The 26,286-nt window shown below is 38.5% G+C and overlaps 1 protein-coding gene across 4 annotated transcripts in view; it reads left to right on the top strand.

The window, feature by feature from the left end:
- Positions 1-4,733: 4,733 nt before the first annotated feature.
- Positions 4,734-26,286, top strand: part of IDE (insulin degrading enzyme) — a 62,726-nt gene continuing 41,173 nt past the window's right edge. For 2 of the 4 annotated variants that reach the window (XM_069864159.1, XM_069864158.1), the window contains exons 1-9: positions 4,864-5,030; positions 15,714-15,898; positions 17,283-17,490; positions 18,303-18,472; positions 21,436-21,558; positions 23,425-23,537; positions 23,943-24,105; positions 24,621-24,713; positions 25,269-25,360. In XM_069864159.1, the coding sequence (XP_069720260.1) occupies positions 4,927-5,030; positions 15,714-15,898; positions 17,283-17,490; positions 18,303-18,472; positions 21,436-21,558; positions 23,425-23,537; positions 23,943-24,105; positions 24,621-24,713; positions 25,269-25,360 (1,251 nt within the window). In that variant the 5' untranslated portion in view covers positions 4,864-4,926. Of the gene's footprint in view, positions 4,817-4,863; positions 5,031-5,616; positions 5,700-15,713; positions 15,899-17,282; positions 17,491-18,302; positions 18,473-21,435; positions 21,559-23,424; positions 23,538-23,942; positions 24,106-24,620; positions 24,714-25,268; positions 25,361-26,286 lie in introns of those variants that run through there. The other 2 variants (XM_069864160.1, XM_069864161.1) reach the window with 2 other exon arrangements.

Below are 26,286 nucleotides of genomic sequence, written 5' to 3'. Positions count from 1 at the left end.
CTTTGTAAGTAGAAAATACATATTTCTGGTAATCAATTAGCTTACAAAGTGCATGCAATTTAACAGCTGCAGCTTTTTTTACAAAATCAGTTTATAGTATAGGTTGCATGTGGAGACATTTTACAGAGAAGAAGGCCTGGATGCTGTGGGACTGATTGATACTGAGCAATTCTAACAAGGCCTTGAAACAGAGAACTGAAAGATAAACAAAGGCTAGTTTGGAGCTAGTTTGGTGGGAACACGTACCAACTAAAAGGAAAACAATGGAAGAGAACTATCCACATAGTTAATTTTAGCGTAACTTGGTTTCTTAGCATGTGCGGTAGTTTAGCCAATAATATGTTAGTAATAGCTTTATGGACAGCAACCTTTAGCCAATAATACACTGTAGATACCCTTGTGGGCACCCAGTTAACTAAAAAGGGTTTATAAAGAAACAGCTAAGCTCAATAAAACAGGGAGCTAGCACTTCACGAGCAATACAAATAAATATGAGAAAAAAGAAACAAGAATTCTTCTTAAGATAGTTTTAACAGTGTTGGGAGAATGACCTTTAAGAAGGCATGCACATCATCTGTGACAAATGTTTTATTTTTTTTTAAAGAGAGACAAAAACATTAGAGAAAAATAAATGATATAATAATACAACTGCCAGTGTAATGACTTTGGTAGAGATTACTGATCCCCACTTATTGATCAAAAAGGACAATTTTCCACTGAAGCCTGCCAACAAGAAGTCACAGTAGTATAGTGAGATCATAGACAATGCATGTCTTAAAAAAAATGTTTTCCTAGGATCTGTATTACAGGCTCTGGGTAATTATAGGTATGCAGACCTGACAAATAGTAAAACTGTTGATAATAAACATAATTAGATAAGAATTAAGAAAGGTTTTAATGACAGAGAGATATAATTTATACAAATTATAAGTTTGAGTGAGACTTCTTCAAGGCTTAGTAACACTTATTTTGATTACCAACATGTTACACAGTATATGAGCTGCACTGAAATATGGGAAATTTAATACTGTTTAATATTATCAGTGGTACAGGAAAAATTTACTCATTAATTGCATGCTCACAGTAAATGAACATAAAGTAATTTCTAGTCTTTGAATAGCCTGTCCCATTGGCCAGTTATATTCTAAACTGTTGTCCACATACAGAAAGTTAAACAATAAGGACTTAAACACACTCTACACTGGTATATTCTTGGCTGAGGACAGGGTTTTGCTCCTTTAGTTAAAGTACCAGGATGACTATTTTACTGTTAAAAAACAAAGAGATGATGCAATAAAATAACTACCTTATTGAAAAATTATTGAAAACTACCTTTGTGAAATATTAAGGACTCAGGGCATATATAACATGATAAAAACCAGAATTGGTTTCAACTAACCAGGGAAAATACACAGAATAAAGGATGTCTTTTTCTGCATGTCTGCCATTATCACTGTCCAACACAGATGGTAGCACTTTTACATCTTTTTATAGTTACAGTCACCATAATAAAAAATCAACACCACACGCAGTGGGGTGTATGCATTTGTGTAATTATTTCAGAGTAAAGCTAATAATTTTCTATACGCCTACCTGTTTTTGGTTAAAGCATGCAGCTGTGTGACACCCTTGACATAAAAGGAAAAGAAACAATGAATAGGAGAATAGGAAACATATACTTGACTGAAATCAACAGGAAATGTCTCCTTGGTTTCTCATTACCTTTTGACTTTAATATTTTAAAATTATATTCTTTCAGTATTTTTTATACTGAGAGCAGTCAACAAATGATCTTTTCTAATATAAGCCTTGTCATGAAATTGCCACTATTTATTTTGGAGTGGAAATAACAATCAGAAGCTACACTTTCTTTTCAGCCTAAGGCCAGTTTGCTAGAAAGCCCTTTAATCTGAATTTAATAAAAAATCTTAGCTAGGTGGGAAAATATGTTTCCATTAGAAGCATAACAAGGTTGTGCCTGGCTTTTGACACTTGCTGCCTCTTTGCTTTCAAAAGGAATAAAAAATACCAGATTTATTCTAAATTATTTGTAACCTGACTACTTTGAGGATCACTTTCGCCGCACTGTACAGTTATGTCACATATCGTGATCTCCACACTGCTACTGTATAGGGAATTTTACTTCATGGGTAATTTCAACACTCACACTAAATCATACTTAAGTTCATTTCATCTTTAGGACAGGACCTGTTTTTCCACTAAGGCAGATGAAGAAGGCAGGACTGAAAGCACCAACTGTCTATGAGCGATTCAAGTTTCATGGGGAAGAAATCTTAGCTGCTGGACTACACCGAGAAAGGAATTTTACTGAAAGTCTCCTTTACTTTTGCTGATGGTGTTGTATTAGAAGTATCTTTAAAACATGGAAGATACCCAATACAGTGGATGAGTGTAATTTTGGCTAGTAGACACACAGAGGGCTTAGATTGTAAGAACACAGTTTGCCCTGAATAAACATCAGTGCCATTGAATAGCCACTAAATAAGCTTACAGTGGATAAAACAGGTGTAAAGTACAGTAGGTGTGACCTCTATTGCACACCTTTGCTGCAATAGCTACAAGAGTCAGACTGCATGCAACAGACAGATGCATGAGGAGGTGTGATCTTTCATCACCACAGCTACAGAAGCGGAAGGGCTTGCATTACATGCAGACCACCAAAGGCTTGCAGGTGTAGTGTACTTTGCTTTCACAGCATCGGCCCTGTGTATATCCTAGGCAAGACCTAGCCAGAAAGGCGGGATTTGTCAGAGCAGCCAAATACACATCAGGCCAGCATTAGCTAAATATATACATTTGTCTACATTAGGCTAGCAAACTCTCTGTCAGGACCTGAAAAAGGAATAAACTGCTTGAAACTCTATATACTTTTATAGCATTCACCCCTGCATGATAACTGATACAATGTGCCTAAAACTTGTGTTAACCATAAAGGCAGAAGCATTTCTACTATACATGCAATTTAAAGAAGTGACTCCAATTCACCTTTTAATCCTCCAGTTGCTTCAGAAAGGGAGGAGAGAGATTGCAAAGAGGCACTCATCTGACAGTGTGCTTTCTGCCAGACACAAAGGGATTATACCCTCTCTGATGCACTGGCAAAGTAAATTTAAAAGTAAATTTAAGATCTCACCATTTATCCTGTCCTTTTTCTCTCTGGCCTGATCTTGACTTTTACATGCACTAGGAAATGGAAAAAAAAAAACAAACAACAAACAACAGACTGCTTCAAACCAGAACCCAATGAGGACAAAGATATCCTTCATTTTTGCAGGAGTTAACATATTGTGCTAAAATTAGGCTCCCACACATTTCTAAAACCAACCAGTTAATTTAGCTGAAAACTACCAACCGCCTTGCTCCAACCAGGACTAGTTAACTTGAGAGACAGTTCTGCATCTAAACTAAGGCCAGAAGTGTGGGTGTACTTTATGTAGACAAAACTGGGTAGCTCAGGTACTGGTAAATGCATCTCTATAGCAGCGCAGACCTCAGTGGAAGCCAGCAGCTGAATGTCTACTCAAATTCCCTCACAGATTTTGTTGACCAGATGGAGCAGCATGCTGCCACTTCTAACTGCTAATTTGACCAAAACTGACTAGTTTAAAGCTACTTCCAAAACCTATTCAGTCCCATCTTTGGCTGCAGAAAGAACCTTCGCTAAGTCATCAGGTCACATCTTTCTACTTCTTTTATGGTAGGAAGAGGGTTCTGTGAACTTCCAGATGTGAGATTCCACCTGTAATAAACGACAAGCAGTGGGGAAGCTGAAATTGGACACTAAATATAGCACATTGAGGGTTTGGGGGTTTTTTTTAGCTTTTAGAAATAAGACATGGGAAAGTAGATACATCAGAAGAAAGCACATTACTAGAACTGCGAAGAGCAGGGTTTGGGGGGAGAGTTATTTATTTATTAAGGCAGCCAACCACAACCACGATGTTCTCCCGGCGAGAACCTACCAAGAACAAAAATCTCTCCCCAGAAAACCAAATACAGGGAGTTGTAACAGAAGTGCGGCCTCTCCTGCGGGGAGAGGGCGGGGCGGGCGGGAGCCGCGTCCCGCAGCGCTGCGGGGCCGAGGGGAGGCTTCGGCACCCGCTGTCCTGGCAGAGCTGCAAATCGCCGCCGCGCCCACTGTGCTCCAATTACGAGCCGCCTTATGTGTCGGCTCCCGCCGGCAGGGACGGGGACACCGGGCGCGCGGCTTCCCGCTCCGCTGCCCCGGGAGCGGCTCTGCCTCAGTCCCCCGCATCCGTCCCCCAATCCCGCGGCTGTCTCACCCCCCATCCATGCCCCTCCATTCCACCCCCCTCAACTTTACTTACACCCCCAAACCCCCTCCTGCAGCTCTACCCCCCGCCGCAGCCCCCCTACTCCCCCTCCCGCAGCTCTGCCCCCCTGCTCACCCCTGCTCTCCCTCCCTCGCCCCCTTCCCACGGCTCTGCCCCCTCCGCAGCCCTCCTACTCTCCCTCCCGCGGTTCTGCTCCCCCAATCCGCCCTTCCCCACTGTTCTGCCCCACAAGCCCGCGGCTCTGCCCCACCCCCCCGCTCCCCCTTCTCCCTCCCGCGGCTCTGTTCCATCCCTCAGCTCCCCTACTCTTCCCCCTCGCCCCTTCCCGCGGCTCTGCCCCCCTCGCAGCCCCCCTACTCCCCCCAACCCCGGCTCTGCCCCCCCCACCCGCCGCGACGAGTGTCTCCCCGGCTCCCCGCCCAGCCGCCCCCGCCTCCTCCGAGCGGCCGCCCCCGCCGCAGCTGCAGCGCCGGCAGCGCAGGCGGTTCCCGCAGCCCCAGGTACGGGCCCGGCGGGGAGGGGTTGCGGCCGCGTGGGGGGCGGGGGGGCGGCGCGTGGCAAGATGGCGCCGCCGGGCCGCGGCGCGCTGTGAGGCGAGTGGGGCCGGGGCATGCGGCAGCGGCTGCTTCCTGCGCTGAGGCGGGCTCTGCTGCGCTCGCAGGCGCCCTGCGCCGCCCCGCTGCTCTCCCGCTGCCGGCGGAGCGGATTCCACGGGTACGGGGGCCGCGGGAGGCGCGGGACCCCTGCCCCGCGCGGGGCCTGGTGGGGTAGGGGGTGCCGGGGCGGCGGGAAGGCCGGGCCCGCCCCGGGGAGCCGCCAGTGGCCCCTCCGCTGCGAGAACCGCCGAGGCCGCTTTGTTGGGCTTCTGCTCCCCCCACCCCCCTTCTCTTAAGGAAACGTGGAATTTTCGCGTTGTTTAACTTTTGCCGTCTTCCCGATCCGTGAATGTTTTTTAAAAAAAGTTTAATTTTTATTAAAAAGAAATTGGTGTAGAGTTGGCCGACATTGCAGGTTGGCGAGGGGCGGCGGGCGAGCTCGGGCCGGGCCGAGGGGCCGCGCACCCGCCCGGGGAGCCGTTCCGGGCCGGGGCTGGGCGAGGGAGAGAGCCTGAGCGTTTCCTTTCGTTCCGGGAGGCTGTGGCGGAGCCTATATTTAACGCCGCGAAAGTAAGAGACGTCAAAAGTAGCATCTTTTGGGGAAGGAAAAAGTGAGTTCTGATGACTCATGCCGTCAGGGCTCGCGTGTCAAAATACGGATGCGCCCTGGCTCTCGGTAATTGGTGTCTGTGCTCCAGTGAGGTAGAGGTGAGCCCTAGGGTGTGTTCCGAGCCGGTGCTTTTCTCGGGCTGTAGTTTCTCCTGATAGATTGCTCCTCCATAAGTAAGTAAATATGTGCGATATTTGGATGTAGCTTTATGTATGTGAGTATATGTTACGTTTGTCATGTTTTGTTTTTATGCTGCCTTTAACCGCGATTTAATCGTAAAATCATGGAATGGTTTGGGTTGGAGGGGACCTGAAAGATCATCTGATTCCAGCCCCTCTGCAATGGGCCCGGACACGTCCCACTAGAATAGTTCGTTTGATTTTAATTGTGAATTAGGATTTGCAGAAATAATGATGAAATGACAGCAGGTATAGTGCTTTCATGTAATAATTTTTTTTTTTTTGTTAAGATGGCAAACGTGAAAACTTTAATAGTCTTTTTTTCAATTGCATGTTCCCTGTATAAGTTTTTCCTGGATTTTGTTCATCTTCTCACCTTTTTTCAGCTTTAACTTTTTCTTCTTGTATAATTTTTAACCTTCATCTGTACATTGAGTTGCAAGATAATTTCTCAGAACTACTTGCCTACCCGTTTTCATCTCACCTACGGCATTGAAATTATCTGTTCGTACTTTGCACGTGAGTACAAAAGTAGTTCCCTACCCTGTTAGGTCCAGAAGAAGAAAGAGGGAAGGGACATAAAGTTCATTACCTCCAGCGTTTCACCGAACTGGAAGTTTTTAGGCGTCTAGCTAAGGGTCATTGCAAGTTGTTGTAGAAATCATTTACTAAAAATACTGTCAGACCATTTGAAAGATCGCTTGTTGGGTTGATATTTTTAATTTATTAATTCTATTGTATTAGATGCTCTCATAATACTTTTGTTGTATTGATCTTTTAACAGGGTAAAATCAGAGCATTTGTTATAAAAAAATGTCTATAGAGGAATTAATTTAATCGGTTATTTGTCTAGTTATGTGTTTGTATCTGCTTGGCCCATCAGTGAGTGTCTTCGTGTTCTCTGCTTTTGTGATGTCCGTAAGTTGATAAAATATGGAGCTTGTTAGAAAGCTATAGTGAACAACTTTCAAATTAGTTCTCATCTTCTGTGGCTTGTTTTTAAAATGAGTCAGAACTACACCTTGCCTGAACAATTGAAATGGGAAGAAATGCTGTGACGCTGAGAATTTACTTACAGCATTAACAGTAGAACTGGAATTTAATTGTCCAAAATTGTAAAAAATTAACCACAAGATAGGTAAACAGCCAGGACTTTCTTTGTTGAATACACCGCTGACTCTTGCAAACTGCTCCTTGTTACAGGTCTGTTGGTTATATCAAAGCTGTAGTGTTAGGTAAACAGTTGCTTTTAATGTGGGATTATAGCACTTTTAATGAATCAGAGCTCTAAAGTTCTTTCTGGTTTTGTTGCCAGATCAGATTTTCTTGCCAGTTCTGTCATCTTTCTGTGTGTATTTCTCGTCGTTATGCAGTATAACTAAAGTTTTAGTCTCATCTTATTTTTTTAATTCAGACCTCACAAGTTTTTCTTTTTGAGGGTATGAGACAGATGGTAACATAAAGTGTTAAGTGAGTTGGCTTTACAAAGAGTCTCGGGCAATCTGATATGCTATTTGCAGGTAGAATGTATGAAATACACATCAAAATACAGTTGAAATAAAGCACAGAGGTCTCTCCTGTAGCATCCAGTTTTGTTTCCTAGCATGTTCAGGGCTGTGTGCTAGACACCACTGCTGCACTGTGCTTGTGGACCAAGCCCAGCAGCTGTGAGGTGGTAGAGGAAAAACTTCAGGGTGGGAGGAAGAGAGAATGAGAACCACTGACTTGCAATATATGGTATGGAAAGCAATTAATTGAATTAGTGAGTATGTTTCTGAAGAAAATGAATGAAATATACTTTTAAGTAGCTGGTCATATAATGCAGATACTGGTCTTATCAGTCTTGTTCTTAGTATGCAGTTTGAGACTCTGGTGGAAATAGCAATGCAAGCCAATGTATTGTGCCAGATTTGTGAAATCGTTCTGAAGATCCTGGGTGATTGTAACATCTAAAGATCAAAACCAGATAATTTTACTTACCTTTGAAAAAGAGTTAATCTTTCAGACAATTAAAGGCTTGAAAATGTGTTTGGAATTTACCTCATCTTCAGCGATCTTGTAAAAAACTGAAGCAATGAAGTGCTAGAGAAAAATTAATTTCAATTTTTTTTTCAAATTTTTATTTCTGCTGAACTTGGATAAAACTTCTTTACCTTGGAGAGTATGTTTTGATGAATTGTTTGAGACAATTTTTGGAGCAATAAGAAAAGCTTAAATGATTTAGAAAATTCTTAAAACTTACTATGCTTTATTACTATGTCTGAAATACGATTGTGAAAATACTGTGGTTTTGTTTGACGTTTTTACCCAGTGCTTTGGAAGCTGTGGAACGGTCAAATTGAGGAATGTAGTTTCAGGGCATTAAATGGGCTTTATGGCATCTTGATTGTATGTCCCGTCCTGTTTGACCAACATAGGACTATTGAAAACACACATCATCTTACTAGTCAGGCCAGTTACTCAGCTAGGGCCTGATCATACATGTGAAGCTCCCAGTGCCCTTGTTTTTGCCAAGTTCACAAATGATATTGTCTGATGCTACTGGTAATTCCTGTACACTGGTGTTGGAGGTTCTACTGTCATGTTGGCAATGAAACCTTCGGCACACCAAGTTTTACTGCTGTGATCTAGGAGCTGTTGAATCTGGACCCTCTGGGAATGAGAGCGAGGCAGGCATCTGCCCAGGCCACCATGGCTTGACGGAATTTTCCAAGTCAGTTACAGACTTGGCAAAAAGCCGCAGACTGAGAGTCTGAAAATGCTTTAATTGTAGTGAGATTTCAGAATTTACTCTAAATGATCTATGTGATAAACTTGTGTAAATATTCATCAACTTCAAACATGCATGATTTGGTATGATCAGTTGTTCTTAATAACATTGTAGCACTGATTAAATCATTGTAGGTCTTTGTAGATGGAGCTTTTTTGTGTGAAGTAATGTACTCAATTCCTGAGGGGTTTAAAAGTGATAAAACATTTTAACATTTTTGAGCAGTTTATCTACTTGTGCAGTCTATCTGCCTGTGTATGCAGTCAGATTTATTTAGATTAGCATCAGGAATGTGTTGGGATCTTATGCATTCTCAAGATTTGTGACAAGTAAATTCACAGGTAAACTCACAGAAGGTTGATGCTTTATGGATGTTGAATGATGTGAACTGTTTTAGTCTCTAGATGTGTAAAGGAATGATTGCTAGTCTTGTCTGTTGTGGCCTGAAAGAGGTTTGACTAGTCTCCTGAAGCATCCTTTATGGTAATGATCACCTGAGTTGATTGTACTCCATGTTTTCAATTACACATTCTTTGTAAGAGAACTTAGTAAAAACATTTGTCCGATTCTAGGAAAAAAACTGTACTGCCTACAGATCAGTCTTAAGAAATAGCTTTTAATTATAGCATACATGTGAACTGAGAGGCTAAGAGGAGGTGGATTGTTGGTTGACTTACTGGTAGCATCACTGTTACACATACAAGAATGTCATAATGCCATTGAATTCTACCGCAGTTGTGAGGGGAGGTAGGTGCCAGGGTCAAAGAGGAGGGGTGAAGACCTATGGAAGAATGGAGATTTTTATTGTTGCAAAGCCTCAAGCTTGTAACTGAAGAAGTTCACAGACTCCTCCAGAGTACTCAACTCAGTTCTATTATCCCTCTAAGAATGGTGAGAAAACTCTGGCTGGTAGCTCTGCAGCACTGGGCTTCCTGCCGAAGCACACAGCACCTCTTCCACTCCAGGCAATGGCAGCTGAAGAAATCTTTATGCAAGTTACTAAGAACTGTAAACCAAAATGCATTGCGGCTGAGAGAGCTGGAGTTGTTGAGCCTGGAGAAGAGGAGGCTGAGGGGAGACCTCATTGCTCTCTACAACTACCTGAAAGGAGGTTGTAGAGAGGAGGGTGCTGGCCTCTTCTCCCAAGTGACAGGGGACAGGACAAGCTCTGCCAGGGGAGGTTTAGGCTGGACATTAGGAAAAAATTTTTCACAGAAAGGGTCGTTGGGCACTGGCAGAGGCTACCCAGGGAGGTGGTTGAGTCAGCTTCCCTGGAGGTGTTTAAGGCATGCGTGGACGAGGTGCTAAGGGGCATGGTTTAGTGATTGATAGGAATGGTTGGACTCGATGATCCGGTGGGTCTCTTCCAACCTGGTGGTTCTATGAAATAATACAGCCAACACATTGGCAGTGGTAGCTCCCTCTTGGGACAGAACAGAGAGAGGAGGTTTTGGCTCAACAAAGGTTTCACTTCACTCTGGTACATGGTTGGCAATTAAGTTTGGAATTAAAAAAAAAAAAAAAAAGACCCAAACTAAAAAGGGAATGCATGTAATTAAACTACAGAACTTGTAACAGGTGCAAAATGTGACATTGAATGTTACTGTAGTTTTTGTGTAGTTGCAAATATACAGAACTTGAATAACAATTGTTTTGCAGTTAGCATGACATATTGAGCGTATTGAAAAGATAGATGAAACATGAGCTGAAAATGAGGAGCTGGAAACGAGGAGCAATTCAGATCCTGGTGTACGCAAGTGTAAACTTAAGTGAGCATGTTGCAACACCCACAGGTATGTCCATAGAATGAATTTGGCTTCAGCAGCATAAAAGCTTGAAGCAAACACCAGATTTTAAGGCAACTGATGTAAACTGAAAGCAAGCATCAAAGTCTTCTGAGCTAGTAACTGTTGCCTTTCATCTGGTTACTGCAAGCTGATTAATGTTTACAGTCATTCATGTTGCTCAGACCTATGCACCAGAATTTGACTTAAATATGTGCAGCCTGTCGTGGAAAAAAAACCCCAAATCTTGAGAAGCACTTTAGAGTTTGTGCTTTGAGGGTCACATTTTTATTAGCTAGTTACATTCTTGCGTTGAAGCAACCCTCAGGAGTTTCTGTTAATTGGTTTTCAAATATGATCCTTTAATTATTCAAACATTGAACTTAGATTTGACTAGACTGGCTGATTTTTAATTAAAGTAAGTCTTCTAAAATAACTTCGAAAGGTTAAAATAGTCAGGCAGAATCATATATCACTTGATCGCTCTCTGTAATACTCTGTTTTCGGGTGGAACCTGGCATCCCCAGAGAGCCTTTCTGGTTCCAAAGGTCTGCCTACCTGGAAATGATTAAAAAAATGAATAGAATGTAATTTTACTTGAGAGTGCTATAGTTTGAAATTCAGTATCTGTTCTATCTGATACTTTTCTTGTACAGGGGAAGTAATTTTGATGATGAGGAGGAATGTTTAACATTTCCTAGTCACTGAATAGGGACACTACTCCCAGTTCAAACATCCCCATTCTTTTCCTTTTTCTTTCCAGCTCTATCACCTAGCATCTTGCCACCTGTAATTTTTGAGCCAGTGGAAGAATTGTCGGTGCCACAGTAATGCTTTGTATTTGTTCTTGCTGTCTTTTCTTTGTTGTATCTTTCTCTGTTGCTATTTTATGAAAGTAGTATGACAGCATTTCTTTTAATTACATTTTTATTAGGATATTGGCTCTGCAATAAATGTATCATCTAGTTTATGGATGAAGTTCTTTGCTACTGACCATCAGCATTGAATGCTCACTGTAATGACAGCGTAGGAAATAGATGTAGCGCATGTACTTCAGGACGGCATCTAAACATGATTTTCGGAATTAAGCAACTTATCAAAAAACTACAGGAAATACAGACTTCTTTCTCTTTCCGTTACTTTTTTCCCTGTGGTCAAAAGCAGTTCTGTTTTCAAGAAGTGGTTTGTAGTGGATGAGAGGTCTTATGTGAAACAATGGAAAATGGTATTGTTATAAAGCAGTTGCACTTAGACAATTTAAAGGTTGCGCAGAAAAGCAGTTACACAAAGGAATGTTTAATATTATGTCTTGTAGTTTACTCCTTAAGAAAAAGAAATTCTATAAATACTCTATCTTAAGCGAAATCTTCTTTCTTAGCTTTTTTGTTGTAATGACATAGCACCAGGAAGAACAGTATTTAGGAAAGTATGGATCCTGTTTTTTTGATGCGTTGCCTTCCAGGAGTATTACATAGTTGATCTGCTCTTGCTTTTATGAGTTGTCTGATACTGCGGTTTAGTTTGAAGGGTAGTAATTGTGGGTTAATCATGGAAACCCATTTGAAGTTGAGAATGTTTTACTCACAGTGCCCACTGAAATAACAGTGAAGGCAGAGATACAAGTTTCAGTTCTTAGTTTAAAGGCTTAATTACTGACTTTGACCTTTTGAAAATTGTAGCTTTTTTCCTCTACTGAAATTTGACTACCAAGCTGGAGGTAGCCTATGAAGGAGGCAGAAATAACGAATGATAATGAAATGAAGTGGAGGTGTGTGGCTACACAAGACATCAATTGAAATCTCATAAGATTTCACAGAAGCTGCGTAATTTGATGAATCACATTGGAAAGATGAGTCATCTGAACTAACAGTAAAGTTCTGTGACTTAATGATGTGGTGTAGGAATAACAAAGAGATATCAGATGACAAGGAAATTGTATAACATTTAAAAAAAAACTTGGAAGTTTATAGTATATATGCATCTTACAATAAGCAACTAGTATCGTAATGAGATGGAATATTTTGGCTGAAAATAAAGTAATAGTTGTTCCTTAGCAAAAGTGAAATTGGGAAATTCAGAGACCTTACGTTGCTACCTACTTAGATATGTCAATCCAATACTATTGCGTGGAAGTGAAGTACAATTAAGAGCAGTTTAGTTACTGATTTTCATCTATGAAAAATAGTGTCTGTTCTCGCTTCATAAATTTTACATGGTATCTTAAGTACAGTAGAATATTTCACTTAGGACTCTGAACAAAAAGGCATTTTTATATTAAGTTAGCACAAAAATAATTGACCTTTTTAACCATCAATTTTAAGGCAGCATATCTCAGCCTAGAATGAATTTTTTCAATCAAAATAAGAAACATTAGAATCTATGCATTTTTGCCAACAAGAAACAAATCTGTATATTCTGGTATAATAGAATTTTGGAGTCTTGGAACTGATGAATTCTTTTGAGGTGTTTTGAGCTGCTGGTTGGTTGTGGAAAACCTTTTCTTGCAGGAAGTTGTTGAGATGCTTGAAAATGTGGTAATCAGTGGCAGAGTGGTCTGGTGAGTGAGCTGAGCGAGAATGAGTTTGTAGCTCAGTTCTTGCGGCTTCTGCAGAGCCATTCATGAGATGTGGTCTGGTGTTGGCATGGAGGAGAACTAGTCCTTTCCAGCTGTCCAAGGTTGGATGTAAACATTACAGTTCTCAGTGCATTTTGTTGGTTTCCTAGCAATAATACCCTGTGATGGTTTTGCCAGGAGTCAAGAAGTTGTAGTGGATGATTCCACTTGCTGACCACCAAACAGTGACCACAGCCTTCTTTTGATGCAGCGTCAGTTTGGGGAAATGTTTTGGTGCTTCATCTTGTTCCACCCGCTGTTTGGAATGCCATCAGTTGTCTTAGAAAATCCATTTTCTTTCACGTCACAATGTAATCAAGAAATGGATCATTTTTATTGTGCAAAATAAGTGCAAAGCAGGCTTCGTAACAGTGATTTGGCACTCATTTGAGATTTTTAATTTTTCCTGTTTGGTGCAAATGTTGAACAACTGTTGAATGGTGAACATTTAAGTTGTTCTGCAATCTCTCAAGTTGTTTTGCTTGGGCCTGCTTCAATACTGTCCCCCAGTTGTTTGTTGCACGTTGCAGCAGGATGTCTTCTCTTGTTTCCGTTATAGAAGTTTTGGAACCAATGCCACGTTTGTTGACAATCCCCCAGCCAAATGCTTGGTTGATATTGCTAGCAGTTTCCTCTGCTTTACACCCCCTTTTGAACTCGTACAACAAAATTGCTTGAATTTGCTCTTTTTTCCCCACCTTTAATTTGACAGTGTAATATAAAAGAGAATGAACAGTGCATTGAAGTGCCCATTTTAAAAAGTTACTTTGTACTCTTTATGGCTCTTGCGTAGAGACATTCAGATTCTGATTAATCATTGATGCTTTCTGTACTCAGTGCTTCTATGGTTTTTTAAAGTTTGGATTATAATCCCTGTTTGTAATTTTACTTTCTTTCATGTAAAGTTGCATTATAACTTAAGTCTGTTTAAAAGTTCTAAAGTAATCTTTTTACTTCTTTCTAAAGTATTCAAAGATCTAGTGCTTACTTTACTGTTTTGGGGTTTTTTTACATATATATCACTTTCCTCAAGCATAAATCCAGTTTTACATAAATGTTCATTATGCTACAGGTGAAAATCTTAATTTTCTGATTCACAAACAGCTTTTCACTGATTCTGCTGTAGACTTAGCGTTCAGAAATTTTCTCCCCTTAAAGAGCTCATTATTAACAGCATGTTACCAGCCTCATTATAACACTGACAATGATGACTGTGTATCTGCTGGCTTCAAGTTGGCTGTTGTTTTTATACCATAGAATCGTAGAATCACATGAATAAATGGGAAGGAGATAATCCAGAGGGACCAGAGGCTGCAGAACTACTTTCTGTTTTAAGAATGATGCAATATTTTAGGAAGGAGCTTTGATTAGCTAGTTGCCTTTTTCATTTGTAATTTTAAACTGTAAACAAAATATATAATCTGATTTTTTTGTTTGTTTGTTGTATGTCTGGTAACATTGAGAATGCAGTGGATTTGCTAGCTAGAGAGTTAGTTAAAATGTCATGACTGGAGACCTGAAACAATGTGTATGATGAGATCTGTGCAGTCCTTCATGTTGCACATCCCGTACGGTCTTAAAGGTTGTATGCAGTCTTAAAACTTGGATGAAATTCCTTGAACTGTACAACCTGAAAATGGAAAAGTAAATACTGTGAAACTCTTTGTTATCTCTGTGATGCTTACAGGATGGTATTTCTCATGCCTCTGTATATGTTGTGGTAGGAAGTTAGACTCGCATCTGGTTTTCTTTTGTAAATGAAGTTAGTTCAGCAATGACTAATGAACCTCCTGTAGGAATTTACTTGGCAATATGGCAAGCAACACTTCACTGCAGGAAAAGCCTGAGTTTGGTTGGTGCTGTATATTTATAATAGGCCCCATTCTACAACCCTTCCTGTAAAGCCAGGTTAGAATTCAGTAGTTGTTCCCCACAGGAATTCAACATATGATAGGCTCAGAGCATAGCACTGATTTCCCGTTTCTGGGATCTGTTATGTGTATGTGTGTGGTTGGTTTGTTCAGGGTTTTTTTTTGTGTTGGTGTTTGGTTTTTGTTTTTTTTTTTTTTTTATTTCAAAATGCAGCCTGGTAGTTCGATGCTACCTCCCCAAATATCCAAGTCAGAATGTCTCACCTTTTCTCTTAGCTTTTGAAAAAATAGAATAACCAGAGTTTATAACACCAATCACACTTGGTTTCTTAGCACTTCAGAATAGTACCATTCAAGAAGCATGTCTGTAGCATGTCTGTTAAACCAATAGTAATTGAAACACGTGAGACTGTTCCTGTTCATTGTGTCAGTTCTGTAGCGTGTTTGTAATTTTATGGCAATATTGTAAATGGTGTTGCTCTTTCTTGCTTGAGTTTACAAATCCAGTGGCTTACTAGTAAAATTTTGTTTATCTGATAACTGCGAAGTTAAGACATTCATAATATAACCACCAATCCAGACACATGAAATACTTCACTGAAGCTTGAAAGTATGCTTGAGATAGCATAGTATGCTTCATTTAGTTTAATTTTTATCATAATTGAATAGGGGATGCTATTTCTTTATAAAATTATTTTTCTAATTACCATTAGTATGAAACTTTAAACACTCAATTACATGATCTATCGTTTTGTCATGTTGCTTGGTCTTCAGGGTTTGTTGTTTAATTTTGGTTTGGTTGTTGTTTTTTTTTAAATATCTCTCAGGGTCTGAATTATACTTTTAGGCCAGTTCTGTGAGTTGTGCACAGAACAAAATTTCTTGCTATCTCTATTGCTCGGTATTCTCTAATATAATATCAGCAAGACTTAAATAAAAGTTGTAAGTGAAATTTTTTCTGTTTCATTGTAAGGTTTCAGGAAGAGACAAACAACAAAATGAACAATCCAGCTATTAAGAGAATAACAAATGAAATTATCAAATCACCTGAGGATAAACGAGAATATCGTGGACTGGAATTGGCAAATGGCATTAAAGCTCTTCTCATTAGTGATCCTACCACAGATAAGTCTTCAGCAGCACTTGATGTGCACATAGGTATTTAATGCATGTTTTGTTCATTATATGATTAATAAAAATGCTTTACATTTTGGTATCTTCGTTGTAGATAAACTGACAGGAGTGCTATCTGGCTGGCAGCCTGGTCTTTTATAGTAATTTAGAGTTTAATTCTTTGATGCATCAAGTTGAAAATTATTAGACTTATTTAAATTCCCGTACTGTACTCTGTGTGTACTCAAGTGTAGCTCTGTCAGTAGCAAGACCTCTTTTAACTATTAAGTTTCGTGTTATGAAAGATCTTTTGGAAGCAGAAAAGGGGCGGGGGTGAGTGCAATTATTTCAGACAGCTCCATCTGTCATGTCAGACTTTTTTTTCATGTTAAGTTGTTGATGTGTAGAGGTGTGAAAATGCTGTAAGTGCTGGAGGAGTTAGAGGACACTTAAGCGTGCAGACAGAAATACTGGAAATAGAAGAGGAAGGCAGTTACTTTGACTTTTTGGAATAGTGGAAGCCTTTTCTTACATTGGAGGTATTTCTCAAGCTTGTGTAGTTTCTCAGTTGCTTGGAAAGTATGATGCACAGACACATTACCTAAGCATCCTTACTTGTTACAGAAGTGTGCTCTTGCCATGTTTGTAGTTGAGAGCTTCTGCTACTGTTGTTAAGACAGAAGTAGTAGAGTAACTTTGAAAACTTCTGGTTTTTTTTTTATGGAGTTGACTGTCAAAAATTAATTTTCTAGTTCAGAGGATCCCAGATGTATGACAGAAATAGCCAACTGCAGTATCTAGTTCCTGCACGTGTTCTGTGGGAGATGTATCTGTTGCCTTCATCTCTGCCCTCCCATTGCACGTAGTTGCACACTCCAAAGCAGGACTGCCAGACTCAAACTTCCACGTTCCTGGCTTCCATTCTACCACATTGGCATTGTCTTTTAATCTGCATGCCTTCACACCTAATAGCTGGTCATTGAGAGCTGCTTGTGTTCAGGCAATTATAGGTTATTGCTTGTCCTATAAACCACAGGATAAACACCTCCTTAATTGTGCCTGGCAATTGCTGCCTTTTAACACAGTGCCGTTATTAAAGTCAAGGTATAGAAGTCAGAACATTGTGATCTGCCAGGTCTTTACAGATTATGAGTCATGGACTTCAATTGAAAAACTGTCTCTAGAAGGCACTGCAGGCTGATCTGGAGAGGCAATTTGAGACACTAATTGGTTCAGTTACTCATTCCAAATTTTTTTTTTTTTTTTAAGATTGAGCTTAGTTGACTTTAGCTGCACAAGGTGTCTACTTGTATCTACAGAGTTGATATAATTGCCTAAGGCAACATACTGTAACGTAAAACACTTTAAAAGATTTAATGTTTTAATATTACTTTTTATGAATTGTTACATGAAGTTTTTCCTCCTGCAGGATCCTTGTCTGATCCCCCGAACATTGCTGGGCTTAGTCATTTTTGTGAGCATATGCTGTTTCTGGGAACCAAGAAATATCCAAAAGAGAATGAGTATAGCCAATTTCTTAGTGAGCATGCTGGGAGCTCAAATGCTTTCACGAGTGGAGAACATACCAACTATTACTTTGATGTGTCACATGAACATCTAGAAGGTGCGCTAGACAGGTAAATATATTTTTTATATTTATTCTTTTGTTATATAGGTGGTATTTGGAATAGTGTGAAAGTTTTTTTGTTAGTTTTATCATTATGATAATAAAGATAGGGTTGAGAGTGCTGGATTTGTTCAAACTTATACCAGATATTTTTCAGTTAAGTTTTGCTCAGGTGTTTTCACCTAGCAGAGTTTTTCACCAAGGCAGAGTTTTTGAAGTTCAGACACAGTGTTTATACTGAATATTTTTGGAAGTGTGGGGCACAGAATATGATCTGGAACTTGGGCATTGTGCAAATGCCCCGTCTAATCAAATACTGTGCTTCCCATTGCATCATTATTTAGTTGATAGCAAAAGAAGGATGACATCTAGAAATACATTAAGATGACTTTAATAAAAGGAACTCACCAAAATCTCTGCCTTCTGTGGGAGGGGATGGAATTTGTAAGGTGTATAGTCCATGAAGTAGAATGGATTTTCCCTTTGGATTTTACCTGGATGTCTGGCAAGACTGATTTGATTTGTGAGATTAAAAGCTGCTTGCAGCTAATCTTCAAAACAGTAATAATTTTCAGTGTATTAATTATTTTGAAAGATCCTTCTTGATCCTTGTAATGTCCTGTGTTAATGTTGTGTTGTCTGCATGTGTAAATAAAGAAGTTGAGAAATATAGTGAATAAGTGTCAGAACTGTTACAGAATTTTTTAAAAAATGTGTAAAAAATAATATATTCAGCTGTTTTCAGGAGGTACTAAGTTTCATACTTTTCTGTGGCCATTTATGTACAGCACTCTTGACTTGAATTAATTTTTTTCTGTTCAGATTTGCCCAGTTTTTCCTGTGCCCTTTGTTTGATGAAAGCTGCAAAGACAGGGAAGTGAATGCTGTTGATTCTGAGCATGAGAAGAATCTGATGAATGATGCCTGGAGGTTGTTTCAATTGGAGAAGGCCACTGGAAACCCCAATCATCCCTTCAGTAAATTTGGAACAGGTTTGTCAGAATACAGTTGTCCATCCATTGGAGTTCTGTGGAATATACATAGTAGTATTGTTTATATAAAATTGTTAAGGACAGACTGAAACAATTCCCTTTTTTTCTTCTCCATATGTGTTTATTCTGGTGTTTTATTATATTTTCCACATCGTAGACCAAACATAGATAGACAAGAACGTAGGAAATGGAGCGATCCAAAACTTGCAACACAATGATGAAGTTCCCTTTATGATTCTGGTAATTACTGCAGTGAATGCTGCTTTCCAGTTACTGGATTTGTCATAATTTGGTACTGCTAAGTCTTTGTTCATAACAGTGAATGAACCATGTTTAAATTGTTGTTAGCTACATGCTCTTTTTGCTGACTGGTGTTGTGTTAGGACTAGATGACAGTGAGTAGGTTGAGTCAGAAAGATCAGCCAAGTAACGTGAAAATTTCTGAGTATGAATATAAAACAAAATCTTAAGCATAAAACAGAAGAGTAGTAGATGGACAAATGAAACAGCCTTGGACAAATCCCAATCTTATGGCTGTAAGATTTTTGACTTTTATTACTCACATAATGCTTAATAGCAATTTAAAATAAATACCCTTAAACCTCAATTTAAAAACCATTAAAGTAGGATCCCATACTTATGGTCAAAACCACAGATGTTCAGTGCTTTGGCAGAAGTTCAGATAGTTGTGGTTTTTTGTTGTGGTTTGTTTTTTTTTTAAATGGAAGTTATCGTGTATTGCTCTGATCACTAATAAAGAGGTTGTCTGAAACGGAAACTGTAATTTTATTCCATAAACAGGTAAATTTGAAAATAAAGTCTTGGGAGCCACATACTTGTAGGCAGGCAGGCAGGCAGGCATCCAAAATACGTTCTGTAATCTCTACTACTAAAGAGCATTATTTTTTAATTTATAGATAGCACTTGAAAATTGTAAGAGGAAAGTGCAGAAGTGGTTTTTCAACAATATAAGAAGGTTTTGTGGCTGACACAAGTTGAAATGTTTTTACGGGGAGAGTTCCTGAAATGTTCTCAAGTTCAATAGCAATGCTCATACCTGCCTCTTCTTAGATTAGGCTCTGATTCCGCAATTATAGTGCGTAGCCTTTCCTGTAAATCTGACTTTGTAGAAGTAGAGCCCAGCTTTGATCGTTTTTTTATTTACTGAAAGAGATGACAACTGTGATTTGGTTTTCATGACGACTTCAGCTGACATCCTTCTTGTTGGTTCCTTTTGACCAGCTGAGATGATGTTAGTCTAGCAGAATACCAGAAAGACTTCAGGTCACTCCTTATTGCTGTCCAGCCTGTTTTGCCAGCAAACCTTCTGTTGCCTTTTGTCTGTCTAGAGAAACAAATGCACTATAATCTTCCAGCTTTCATGTTAGGATTTCCATTTTGTCCCCAGAAACCCTTCACCCGTCTCCCTGGATTAATCTCTGTGATGGTAATTCTTCTCCATCAGTACCCTCAACAGTGTCAAGTACTTTCCAACACACTTTTGCACTGCCTAGTGTCCATTTTCCTACACTGTGTCTTCTGATTGCTGCCACTTAATATACTCTAGTACTACCACACCACAGTTACTGAGCTAAAGCTTTAGCTTTGATTTTAATTCTAATTCTAATTTAAATGTTTATATTTTTTTACTTTATTTTAATGTTATTGATTCTGTGCGGATAAAGACAGTAGTCTATCTAAAACTTATGCATTTTATTTCTCTGCAGACGTGTAGGAATGCAGACAAAATATTTTAAACTTAGTACCCTAATTATAATTTTTAGATATGATTAAGAATCCTTGTTTTGCTTACATAAGAACTTGAAAAACAAAGAAAATAAAGCAATGTATTGCCTCAGGCAACCTCTCTATGATGATTTATTAAATGTTGCAGTTGTAATTAGAATTGTACCTAATCATCGACTGTCTGGACAGTATACTTCTTTATGTAGCTAGTTTTGCCTCATTGGTTTGGTTTAACTTAAATCTGTGATTGTAGGGTTTGTGCACAGGGTGTATGTGTATACCAGGCATGCTCATCCAGTGGCCTCCCTTGCTGTTTTTCCTATAAACACACAAGTAAACTATTCTGCTACTTTTTCTTGCCTTATTCTTCCTCCTTGTCCCTTGTCCTCTTCTATACCTGGTCTGATTGTGGCTTAAGGGAGTTACTGGTCTCAAAGTCAATAGATGGAGTATTAGTTTACAATTTTCATCTGTAGATTCTGTTGACCGTTTTGTGTGTCCTTGTAGTAATGGGAAGTGGAGATTTTTCTGTTGTTTCAAATTCTTTCTTTTACTAAGCCTGAGTTCTGCTTTGACTGTAAATGCGGAGTATGTCCTTAGATTAAATTATTGAAAGCTTGATGTTGGTTGCACAAATTAACAGGAGGATAACTTCATGGAGAAAGTTTACTATCTTCTTATAGGTTTATTCAGGGAGAGTAGTAGTTCTTTTCCCCTCTGTTCTACCGCAGCAACAGCTTAGCTGTTTGTGAAGTGGAGGCTGAACAGACAATTTACAGATTATGTTTGTAAGTTAGTAATTACTTCATTTAATATACTAGCCTGTGAGCTATGGCATACATTGCCACAAATAAATGATTTCGCATAGTGATTCCTGTGACAGGAGTTTGTGCATGGGAGTAAAACCCACTTAAAGGGTTCTTATTGGCACCTTTCTTCTTCTGAATTAGAGCCTGGGACTACTTGTATTGCTTTGAAATAATCCATTCAAATTAAAAAGATTAATTTGGAAGACTAAAACATCTTCGGTTCTTTATGAATGTGCAGAGAGAAGTATTTATTGTCTCTGATAAGCTGAGAGGTTCTTAGTCCAGTTTGCCTATTATGCATAGTAATTATTTTAAAAACTATTATCCCTCTGGAGGAAGCATATTTATTTATTTATATTTGTAAATTCATAAATATCAAGTATTGTTAACTTCTCTTTTATGTTACAGGGAACAAACTCACTCTGGAAACTAGACCAACCAAAGAAGGAATAGATGTAAGAGAAGAGCTACTGAAGTTCCATTCTACTTATTATTCATCAAATTTAATGGCTATTTGTGTCTTAGGAAGAGGTGAGTTGTGTTTTGTTGCTTAAGGCTTCACCTGTATTTGTTTGAAGAAAACAAAATGTATGGAAGTGTCTGAAAAATTTACAGAAGGGAAAAAAAGAACGACTTGTACAGACAGACCAAACGTTATTTTGTGTTTAGTGAAGTCTCCAAAGCAACTTGCAATGTATAATTATGTGTTTATAGCTTACAATAGGAAAAAAAAAAAGCTGGAATTTTAAAATCCGTTAGTAAGCCAGTGGTTGCTGTCATTGTATGTTTGTTATATGAAGACTGATGCCTGTCTCATTTCAGATGTTGGGAGGGCTTTTGATACTGGTTTCATATCTTAGACTTCCACTACAAAAAAATTCTTGTCATCAAAAGATGACATAACATAACATTTAGATAAAAGGCTTCACCTAACTTCTGCATGGACTTAAGAGAGGTTCTGACTGTTTAAAATCTTCCACAGTTGAGATCATGTTTACACAGGTTTGCCAAAAATTTAACAACAGAGTGTGGCCTAGTAGGTATGTGGGTAATACCACTTCATATGTATAATATAAAACAAATTAAAATATGTGTCAGTAAAAAGTTGTGGAAGAATTGGAATATAATAAGTATTTAAATTTTGCTAAAATTAAATAAGGGAATTAAATTACTGTTTTTATCTGAACAAAAGCAAAATTCACTGAGTAATCATAGAGCTTTAGTGCAGCAGTTTACATATAGACTCTTAAATGGATACTTTTCTTGTAAGAATCACCCTGACAGCTGGGAATCTGTCCCAAAGAAAACCCTCGCTGTAGTTGTAAAGCTTAAATGAATGAGCATGTTGCTTACACAGGTAAAAAAAAAAATGTTCTTTAATAGAACTATGTGCAGTTCACAAACTTGAATTATAGAGTGATCTAGCTTAGTTTACATTGATTTTTTTTTTTCTCTCTCTCCTGCATTGTTCTTTCAGGGTAATGTAGGAGCACACATATGTTGAGTGGGAAAGATTCTAAATCTAACTGCGATTGTTTTGACTTAACAAGATGACCACTTTTTGAAATCTATTGAGGATTAAGGTTGTACTTTGAGACATACAAGAAACACACCATTTTTGCTTCAGTGCCCACCTTTGAAAGGCATATACTTAAAAACTTAATGGATGAGTCTCTTGTGTCTTGCTCTCACTTTGAGAAGTGCTCCAGAAAGCATTTCTTTAAGCAAATACATATTTTGAAGGCAGTATTTCAGCAGCAGCAGTATAGGGCAGCTTAGGTGGATTTGTGCACAACATTAAATTCTTTCTGCAAATGGTCTTCCTCTCCATCTTGAAGAGTACTGGAGTCAGGGACTGAAACTAAAATGGATGTAAAAGTAGAAGTGCTTAAATAGGTCACAGTGTGTGAAATTTTGGGGTACTGAGGACAGATGACCCTCGCTTATAGTGTACATAAAGTACTGGTGGTGAGCTGAGGCTGAAGAAAAGCCAAGTTTGGGTAAAGATGCTTTCACTCTGGAAAACCTGCAGCTGTAATTCCATGACCCTTAAGCTTTTTGTGGAATGCTTATTTTTGTAAATGTTCAAGATCTGCTGTTTCCTCTCTTCAGTTCCAGCTTAGATTCATCAGTACAGTTTAAAAATGTTTTTTTTCCAGTGACAGGACTTACTTTAATCATGGTTGAAGCCTTCTTTTAATAAACATGGTGCTTATAGCGTGTTATAGTTCAACACTTAAGTATTTATATAGATTTCCTTTTTGAAATTAATGGTCATCGTACCATTAAAACTACTTTTCTGTGTAATTCCTGTTTCCCCCAAAGAATTTACAAAATCCAAATTTGCCAGACTCTTCATATAATGATTACACTTTTTCTAATGTTTGTGTATTATAGAATCCTTGGATGAGCTGACTTGCTTAGTGGTAAAGTTATTTTCAGAAGTAGAGAATAAAAACGTCCCTGTACCAGAGTTTCCTGAACATCCTTTCCAAGAAGAACATCTTCGGGTACGTATAGAGATACCTCTTTCAGCAGGAGTGTATACCTTAGAAGATATTTTTTCATGTTTCAGTAATACATTATGCACTTCAATACTTCTTTATCAGTGTCCTTGTTAAGTTCCATATTTCTGTCTTCATTTTCCACCCACTTTTCCATGCTGAGTGTATTTTATATAATTTATAGTAAGGATTGTACAATTTGTTGCAGCTGTAAGCTAGTGAGAGATCCTCTGTGTGTTCGCATCATGAATGGCAAAAGTGTAGCCCTAAGTTTTACATACCTGTCCTTTTGCGATTTTGTTGATGTTTGTAGTAAAATGTGTGTGTGAAGGGAACGTGTGTGCTCCTGCGAATAATAAGATAATGAGAGTTTCCTTTTGTTTATGGATCTTATTTTTTCCCCTCCCTCAGCAACTTTATAAAGTGGTACCTATTAAGGACATTAGAAATCTTTATGTCACGTTTCCTATACCAGACCTTCAGAAGTACTATAAATCAAACCCTGGCCATTACCTTGGTCATCTGATTGGACATGAAGGCCCAGGGAGTCTCTTATCAGAACTTAAAGCCAAAGGTAAGTCCTTTGATAGTAAAGAATTAAAAAGTTATTTAATACATTAATTATTTAATGATTTTTTAAAGCTTAGGTCAATTCCAGGTGAAACATTGCTCTCTGTGTTCAGTTTAAATCCCCTAGCTGTTTCAGTAAGTAATAACAGGCACTCTGACTACTGAAGCTATTATTTTCTTGCATTCCGCATTATGCACCCGTGTTTGGAGAGTTACTTAAACTTTTTCATAATGATATTGTCTCTTTTTGTCAGTGACTTAAAGACTACTATTGGGTATCTTAATATTTGGAAGACTACAAGAGGGTATCTTCCACTATTTTTCTTTGTACTACTGTGTTCCAAACTGAAATAAATTACCCAGTAATCAAATGATCTTGGGTTTTTCTTGTCACTCTGAGCACAAAATCAGATAGGTCTGACTTGTGTTATGTTTAACTGGCGCTGGTGCTATAGGTGTTCAGTAGCATAAATTGTTACAGATATATTTATGTAATGTATTTGCTCTTTGATTTCATAGGATGGGTAAATACTCTTGTTGGAGGACAGAAGGAAGGTGCTAGAGGTTTCATGTTTTTCATCATTAACGTGGACTTGACAGAGGAAGGACTTTGTAAGTGAAGCACTGTGCCTGTATTCAGTGTTATTCCTGATCTGATGGGTTTGTGTTTGTATCCAAAGAGACTAATTGTGTTTATAGCTTGAAAGCTGATTTATGTATATTAACTGGTTAATCCTCTGTGTTTAGGTCTTCTCATTATGCTAACACTTAATCTAACATAAGAAATAGACGTATTTGAGGTTATATTAAATTTAGGTATTGCACTAAATATTTTAAAGTAAATTTCTTTAAAAAAAATTTTTAATACCTTTGTGTGCTACTTAATCATACTATTTAGACATGAGTTAAATTATATTATAAATCAATATCTTAATGTGAAACATGTTCAGTGCAGTTCTCGGAATTAGATGGGGACCTAAACATATGTCTTAAATTCATGTCTGAGAAAAACATGTTTAACTTTGCCAGTGGGATTGCAGATTTACTTAATTATCTTGATGTATCAGGATGTAATTAAAAATAAAACCATACATATTTGTGTTCATCAGAATTTTTTATTTGTGTAGAACTGAGTGAAATTATTAAGGAGGTATTTTTTCTTTTCAGTGCACGTTGAAGACATTATTTTGCACATGTTTCAATATATTCAAAAACTACGTACAGAAGGACCTCAAGAATGGGTTTTCCAGGAGTGCAAGGTGCAGTGATTGATGCTTGGAATATGTGGTGTTTGTATCTTTTCAAATTTTTGGATTATGAATAGAAACAGATTGCTTGGATGTGGAAATAGCTTTTAATAATCGTTTAATAATTTAAGTTTATTGATTTTAAATGTGCAATGTGACACAAATGACAAGTACGTTCAGAATATATTGTCTTTACGTATCTGTGAAATTCATTTTTTAGAGCTGCGACTTTACATTTTGTAATGATAGAATAAAGGTGGAGGTAGAATTAGCTGACCCTGTCCATGAGATTTTGCATAACCATCCTTAGTCTTCACTGAGGGTAAAGCATGGGGAGGCGTTTGCTGTAAGGGTTAACATTGAGTTGGAAATTGAAGTGGCTGTTATTCTGTCCCTCTCTTCTTTCATGTATCAAATTGTATAGATGAGATTGTAAAAGCAGTAGGATTTTAATCTCCTGTTCCTTATCTCATCTTTTTGAGAGGTGAACTAAAACTTTGAGATTTCCATCCTTCCATCTCATCCCCATGTCTTTCACTTGCTCCTCTTGTATCACTCCCAGCACTCCTGAGACTGTGAGGCAAGTCAGAAGTCCTGGTAAACTAGTGTGAAAAGAGTCATCTTCTGTGTTTATTTTCAGCTAAATCGTTGAATTAACCAGACTCTCTGTGTGGTTTCACAGAAGGATGGGCTGTGCCTTTCATTGGCTTTGTGGTCTTAGATCTCTTTCATTCACCCTTGCTATTGTAGTCTTAAGAATGATGTGTTCTGTTTCTGTGGCTAAGACAGCATAAGGAAACATGCTTTTCTGTCTCTAAATTTACCTTTTGACTGGCTGAACAAAAGGAACAGAAAAGGAAGAGGGAAAGACTTCAGTTCATTAACACACAATTTAACATTGCACTGGAACACTATGTATTGTTTGTATAGAAGTTGAT

Source organism: Phaenicophaeus curvirostris, chromosome 9 (genome assembly GCF_032191515.1).
Source record: "Phaenicophaeus curvirostris isolate KB17595 chromosome 9, BPBGC_Pcur_1.0, whole genome shotgun sequence".
NCBI classification, from domain to species: domain Eukaryota; kingdom Metazoa; phylum Chordata; class Aves; order Cuculiformes; family Cuculidae; genus Phaenicophaeus; species Phaenicophaeus curvirostris.
Note: the sequence above shows the minus strand (reverse complement) of the source record. Positions and strands in the feature narration are given on the sequence as shown.